Here is a 7,703-nt window from a genome sequence, read left to right on the forward strand (position 1 = left end):
ACCTGCTCCTGAATGAGTACTGGGTACTTAAGGAAATGAAGGCAGAAAGAAAGATATTCTCTGAAACCAATGAAAACAAAGGCACAACATACCAGAATCTCTGGGTCACATTTAAAGCAGTGTGTAGAGGGAAATTTATAGCACTAATTGCCCACGAGAGAAAGCAGGACAAATCAAAAATGCATACCCTAACATCACCATTAAAAGAATGAGAGAAGCAAGAGCAAACACATTCAAAAACTAGCAGAAGGCAAGAAATAACTAAGATCCGAGCAGAACTGGTGGAGATAGAGACACAATAAACCCTTCAACAAATCAATGAATCCAGGAGCGGGTTTTTTGCAGTGATCAACAAAATTGATAGAGCACTAGCAAGACTAAGAAACAAGAAAAGAAAGAAGAATCAAACAGATGCAGTAAAAAATGATAAAGGGGATATCACCACCGATCCCACAGAAATACAAACTACCATCAGACAATACTATCAGCACCTCTAAGCTAATGAACTAGAAAACCTAGAAGAAATGGATAAATTCCTGGACACATACAACCTCCCCAGAGTAAACCAGGAAGAAGTTGAATGCCTGAGTAGACCACTAACAGGCTCTGAAATTGAGGCAATAATTAACAGCCTATCAAGCAATAAAACTCCAGGACCAGACGGATTCACAGCCGAATTCTACCAGAAGGACAAGGAGGAGCTGGTACCATGCCTTCTGAAACTATTCCAATCAACAGAAAAAGAGGGAATCCTCCCTCACTCATTTCATGAGGCCGGCATCATCCTGATCCCAAAGCCTGAGAGAAACACAACCCAAAAAGAGAATTTTAGGCCTATGTCCCTGAGGAACATCGATGGGAAAATCCTCCATAAAATACCGGAAAAACGAATCCAGCAGCACATCAAAGGGCTTATCCATCATGATGCAGTGGGCTTCATCCCTGACATGCAAGGCTTGTCCATCATATGCAAAACAATAAACATAATCCAGCATATAATCAGAACCAAAGACAGAAACTGCGTGATTATCTCAACAGATGCAGAAAAGGCCTTTGACAAAATTCAACAGCCCTTCATGCCAACAACTCTCAATAAATTAGGTATTGATGGGACATCTCCCAAAATAATGAGGGCTATTTAGGGCAAACCCACAGCCAATATCATACTGAATGGGCAAAAAGTGGAAGCATTCCCTTTGCAAACTGCCACAAGACAGGGATGCCCTCTCTCACCACTCCTATTCAACATAGTGTTGGAACTTCTGCCCAGGGCAATCAGGCAGGAGAAAGAAATAAAGAGAAATCAATTAGGAAAAGAGGAAGTCAAATTGTCCCTGTGTGCAGATGACATGATTGAATATTTAGAAAACCCCATCGTCTCAGCCCAAAATCTCCTTAAGCTGATAAGCAACTTCAGCAAAGTCTCAGGATACAAAATCGAGGTGCAAAAATCACAAGCATTCTTATACACCAATAACAGGCAAACAGAGAGCCAAATCATGAGTGAGCTCCCATTCACAATTGCTTCAAAGAGAATAAAATGCCTAGGAATCCAACTAACAAGGGATGTGAAGGACCTCTTCAAGGAGAACTACCAAGCATTGCTCCACGAACTAAAAGAGGAGACAAACAAATGGAAGAATATTCCACCATCACGGATTGGAAGAATCAATATCGTGAAAATGGCCATACTGCCCAAGGTAAATAATAGATTCAATGCCATCCCCATCAAACTACCAATGACTTTCTTCACAGAACTGGAAAAATCTGCTTTAAAGCTCATATGGAACCACAAAACGGCCCCCACTGCCAACATATTCCTAAGCCAAAAGAACAACGATGGAGGCATCAAGCTGTCCGACTTCAAGCTACAGTAGAAGGCTACAGTAACCAAAGAGCATGCTATCGGTTGCCGTTTTGGTTACCGTAGACCAATGGAACAGAATAGAGCCCTCAGAAATAATACGACACATCTACAACCATCTGATCTTTGACCAACCTGAGAAAAACAAGAAATGGGGAAAGGATTCCCTATTTAAAAAATGGTGCTGGGAAAACAGGCTAGCCATATGTCGAAAGCTGAAATCGGATCCCTTCCTTACACCTTGTACAAAAATTAATTCAAGACAGAAGAAAGACTTAAATGTTAGATCTTAAACCATACAAACCCTAGGAGAAAACCCAGCCAATACCATTGAGGACACAGGCATGGGCAAGGACCTCATGTCTAAAACGCCAAAAGCACTGGCAACGAAAGCCAACATTGACAAACAGCATCTAATTACACTAAAGACGTTCTGCATAGCTAAAGAAACTCCCATGAGAGTGAACAGGCATCCTGCAGAAAGGGAGAAAATTTTTGCAATCTACTCATCTGACAAAGGGCTAATATCCAGAATCTACTAAGAACTCAAACAGAGTTACAAGAGAAACCAAACAAGCCCATCAACAAGTGGGAGAAGGATATAAAGAGACACTTCTCAAAAGAAGACATTTATGCAGCCAACAGACACATGAAAAAATGCTCATCAACACTGGCCATCAGAGAAATGCAAATCAAATCCGCAATGAGATATCATCTCACACCAGGTAGAAGAGCGATCATTAAAACGTCAGGAAACAACAGGTGCTGGAGAGGTAGTGGACAAATAGGAACACTTTTACACTGTTGGTGGGACTGTAAACTAGTTCAACGGTAGTGGAAGATAGTGTGGTGAATCCTCAAGGATCTCGAAATAGAAATACCTTTTGACCCAGCCATCCCATTACTGGGTATATATACCCATAGGATTAGAAATCATGCTGCTAAAAGCACACACGCAGACGTATGTTTATTGCGGCACCATTCACAGTAGCAAAGACTTGGAACCAAACCAGATGTCCATCAATGATAGACTGGATTAAGAAAATGTGGCACAAATACACCATGGAATACTATGCAGCCATGAAAAAGCATGAGTTCATGCCCTTTGGAGGGACACGGATGAAGCTGGAAACCATCATTCTTAGCAAACTATCGCAAGGACAAAAAAACCAAACACCGCATGTTCTCATTCATAGGTGGGAATTGAAGTATGAGAACGCTTGGACACAGAAAGGGGAACATCACACACCGGGGCCTGTCATGGGCGTGGGGAGGGGGAGGGATAGCATTAAGAGATATACCTAATGTAAATGACTAGTGAATGGGTGCAACACACCAACCAGGTGAATCTTGGAAGGCAAAAGCTACTGAATTTAGCGAATTTGTGGAGGCATTCCCAGAAATCAGCCAGGTGAAGTATCACACAACCGAAGACTGCACCACTCCTCTAAGGCAGCACTATGCGGCAAACCCAGACGGCCACTCTTCTCACCCCTCCTCCGTTGGCTGTTCTGGGTAATGTGGTTCAAAAGTCACCTAGGCAACTGCAAAAATAGCTGAAATGGAGTAAGGGCTTCAGGCTGGTGACTAGCAGAGGTCCACCTGACCCCCGTAAGCTGCTGAACAAGAAGGGCTGCCAGAAGTGTCCCCCTAGGGAATTTGGTGGAGACGAAGACCCGCTCACTGGACAACGGTTCCTCCCAGGAGACGCCCGAGCGGAAGAAACGGGCTGTGAGCCACGCCCTTTCACCCTCCGCTACCCCGCCCTGGGCTGGTGAAGGTGCGCGTAAGGATGAGGACTACTGAGCCCTGAAGAAATAAATCCTTCCCCTTTGACCCCAAGGAGGATTGCCTGTGAGGATCTTCAACGAGTCTACCCGTGTCTAGACACGGGAGCAGGTCTGTCCGGCACAGCACCTCCCTCAAGGAGGAGAAGAGTGAGGAGAAAGGAAACTCAAGTCTGACCATTCTGTCCTGGGAGAGAAGAGGAGGATCTCATCTCTCATCTGTCCAAGCATGGCAAGGAGACTTTCTCTCATCTTTCCAAGCAAGATGACTTTTTACAATTAGGAAACAAAAAGAATTTAGAAGGCATGAAAGCAGCCCGTAAGGTGCATTCCTAAGGACTGCCCATTGAAACTGACAAAATTGCCCTTGTTTGATGAGAGGAATGAGCAGAGCACTGAGGTGGTGAACAGGGATCTAGTGAGACTTTCCCAGCATGTTTCTACCAAAGCTTTCTCTAAGCTTCTCGGAACACTCTCCTAATAAGCAGATGTTTGGCCCTTCAGAAAGTCAACAAGCAAAATGCCTTGAGTGTCCCAAAACACTGATGCCATGATGTTGGCTCCTGACTGGCCTCCTTTTCCTTTGACTGGACCACTGCCACCTCTCGGTAGCCGTCGCTTTGATGATGCTTTGCCTTCGAGGTCATATTGGTAAAGCCACGTTCCAACTTCCGGTTACAATTTGTCAGAGGGATGCGTCAGGATCGTGATCCCTCCTGTTTAAAATTTCCACTGATAGCTCTCGTCGTAACTGCAGCTGATCTGGGCACAGTGGTTTTCACAGCCACTGCAGGATTCATCTCCCACATCTTCTCACCTCTTCTTGAAACAAGCTATACATTCGTAAAGAGTTCATTTCTTTGGGGTAGTGTCCTTAGAAGCTTTTGTTAAAACATCAATGATTTCTTCATTCTTCCACCCAAGCTTCACCAGAAATTTGATGTTTGCTCTTGCTGCAATTTTCGTGGAATTCATGTTGCTCTGATAGGAGTCCTTTTCAGTGGATGTCTCATCCTTCTCAGTGCCTCAAACTAGATCTAGTTCAGAAAGGTTATAAGAAGTTCGGACAAGCTTATCTGAGTGCAAACCAGTGGAAACCCATGCATAGTTTCTTCACCACGTGCATTTTCTATGAACCTTTTGAAGAACCCCTGTGTTGAACATTGCCCAAGTCGTGGGAGAGAAGTGGGTGCGGTCCACTTCCTGTCCTCAATTTGCCCTCAGCGGAGGAGTGCACAGAGCAGGGAAACGCAACCCCAGAGAGATCCTGCCCTGCAGCATGCAGCGGACTGCTGGCCCAGTCCTGGCTCCATGGGGTGCTGTGTGGGCCCAAGCAAGTTGACCAAACTCCCTGACGCTGAAATGAATCCTAGGTGGCCCAATTCCAGTAGCCATGATAGGACTGCCCTGCAGGGACAGTTAATTAACTGAGGAAAAGCAACCTAGCTCCAAGGTTAGCAACCAGGAGTTCCAGTTGATTCCATTAGTGCACCCCTTGAGGCATTCCCAAGCTGGAGTCTGGTGGAAGATGAGGCTCAGTGTGATTGGATGGAAGCACCAACCTATCAAGGAGAAGTCCCACCCACTGTGCCCTGTGCGTCTATAAAGGCGACGGGTGGCGGGGGCGGCACTCATTGAAGCCGCCAGTTGGGAGAGGAGCAGAGACAGGCCGGTGCTCCCGAAGGCAGCAAGATGTTGCGAGCCACAGCTCCCTGCTGGTTCCCACCTGGATACCCAGAAGCTAAGAAGGTGGCCGAGGAGGCGGCCCTGGAGGCAAGAAGCCGCCAGTTGGGAGCGGAGCAGAGCCAGGCCGGTGCTCCCGAAGGCAGCAAGATGTTGCGAGCCACAGCTCCCTGCTGGTTCCCACCTGGATACCCAGAAGCTAAGAAGGTGGCCGAGGAGGCGGCCCTGGAGGCAAGAAGCCGCCAGTTGGGAGCGGAGCAGAGCCAGGCCGGTGCTCCCGAAGGCAGCAAGACGTTGCGAGCCACAGCTCCCTGCTGGTTCCCACCTGGATACCCAGAAGCTAAGAAGGTGGCCGAGGAGGCGGCCCTCGAGGCTCCAGAATTCCCCCTGCCCTCTCATCAGCCTGCCCAGAGCTTCGGGCTCCGGGTGCCCCAGATGCACAACCAGGCCTCCGCATTTGTGGACATCCAGGCGGAGCCCCAGAACAGGGGTCCGGCGGTGCCCCCAGCGTGTCTCAAGATGGTGACGGAGGCGTCCTACTTCCCTGCGCAGAGGGGATCGGCCTGCTGCTTGCCAGCCGCCCCAAGGCTGACAGAGAGGCCCTCGGGAGTCCGCATCTCAGCCCCCAGGAAGAGGAAGACGATCGCCCACGCTTCCAGCCCTTGCTTGGTCACAGGTTGCACAGATGCCAAGAGAACCCGGGTGGCCAGCAGCAGCCAACGCTCCAGTGGCTCCAAGGTCGGCAGACAGCCAGGGAAGACGCGCAACAGGTCAGGGATGGCATGCAAGACCACCACCACCATCAGCTCTAAGCGAATCGTCCGTCGTCCATCCCTACCGAGTTTGAAGAAACCTATTATCCTCCGAAGGTCTGGGTGCCAAGTCCCCACCGTCCTCCGCCGAGGCTATCTCCAACTGTTCACCGAAGAGTGTCTCAAGTTCTGCGCCTCCAAGCAGGAGGCCGTGGAGAAGGCGCTGAACGAGGAGAAGGTGGCCTACGACTGCAGCCCCAACAAGAACAGGTACCTGAACGTGGTCCTGAACACCCTCAAGAGACTGAAGGGCCTGACCCCCAGCTCCATGCCGGGCCTCAGCAGGGCCGCCCTGTACAGCCGCCTCCAGGAGTTCCTGCTCAGCCAGGACCAGCTCAAGGAGAACGGCTACCCCTTCCCGCACCCCGAGCGGCCCGGAGGCGCCGTCCTCTTCACTGGCCAGGGGAAGGGGCCCGGCGACTCCTCCTGCAGGGTCTGCTGCCGTTGTGGCACCGAGTACCTGGTGTCCTCCTCGGGCCGCTGTGTACGCGACCAGTTGTGTTATTATCACTGGGGGCGGGTCCGCTGGAGCCAGGTGGCTGGAGGCCGGGTTAGCCAGTACACCTGCTGTGCAGCTGCTCCTGGCTCTGTGGGCTGCCAGGTGGCAAAGCAGCACGTGCGGGACGGCCGCAAGGACAGCCTCGATGGCTTCGTGGAGACCTTCAAGAAAGAGTTGTCCAGAGACGCTTATCCAGGAATCTACGCCTTGGACTGTGAGATGTGCTACACCACGCATGGCCTAGAGCTGACCCGCGTCACCGTGGTGGACGCCGACATGCGAGTGGTGTACGACACCTTCGTCAAGCCCGACAACGAGATCGTGGACTACAACACCAGGTTTTCCGGAGTCACCGAGGCCGACGTCGCCAAGACGAGCATCACCTTGCCCCAAGTGCAAGCCATCCTGCTGAGCTTTTTCAGCGCCCAAACCATCCTCATCGGGCACAGCCTGGAGAGCGATCTGCTGGCCCTGAAGCTCATCCACAGCACCGTGCTGGACACGGCCGTGCTCTTCCCGCACTACCTGGGTTTCCCCTACAAGCGTTCCCTCAGGAATCTCGCGGCCGACTACCTGGGACAGATCATCCAGGACAGCCAGGACGGCCACAACTCCAGCGAGGACGCAAACGCCTGCCTGCAGCTGGTGATGTGGAAGGTCCGACAGCGTGCCCAGATCCAGCCACGCCACCGGTCCGCCTCTCCCGCCGCCCTGGCCTGTCCTTGGCCCCAGGCACCTTCCACAACCGCCATTAGTCCCCAGAGCTCACCCTGTCCACCTCGCCGCAAGGCCAAAGAAACCGGAGCAGTCGACGGCAGGAGAGGGCAAAAAGGCAAGAGTAACCCCAACCGGCCACTCCCAGTCCCCCGGAATCCCTGCCGCGGACCCTCGGGCCTGTCCCCATCCCTCTGCCCTTCCCAGACCTCTGTCCTTCCACTAATCGCCTCCCGCAGCACCGAGCCGCCACTCCCAGTCCCCCGAGTCCCTGCCGCGCCCCCTCGCGCCTGTCCACATCCCTCTGCCCATCCGAGACCTCTGTCCTTACACCACTAGCCACC

At 51.0% G+C, this 7,703-nt stretch overlaps 1 protein-coding gene across 1 annotated transcript; it reads left to right on the forward strand.

Moving 5' to 3' along the window:
* Positions 1 to 5,343: 5,343 nt before the first annotated feature.
* Positions 5,344 to 7,362, forward strand: LOC134810760 (putative exonuclease GOR; the record flags this gene model as incomplete). Its single annotated transcript, XM_063816798.1, has 1 exon — positions 5,344 to 7,362. A coding segment is annotated over exon 1 (2,019 nt), but the record flags the coding sequence as incomplete, so codon positions are not given.
* Between the last annotated feature and the right edge of the window lie 341 nt (positions 7,363 to 7,703).

This window comes from Pan troglodytes, chromosome 7 (genome assembly GCF_028858775.2).
Source record: "Pan troglodytes isolate AG18354 chromosome 7, NHGRI_mPanTro3-v2.0_pri, whole genome shotgun sequence".
Taxonomy (NCBI): domain Eukaryota; kingdom Metazoa; phylum Chordata; class Mammalia; order Primates; family Hominidae; genus Pan; species Pan troglodytes.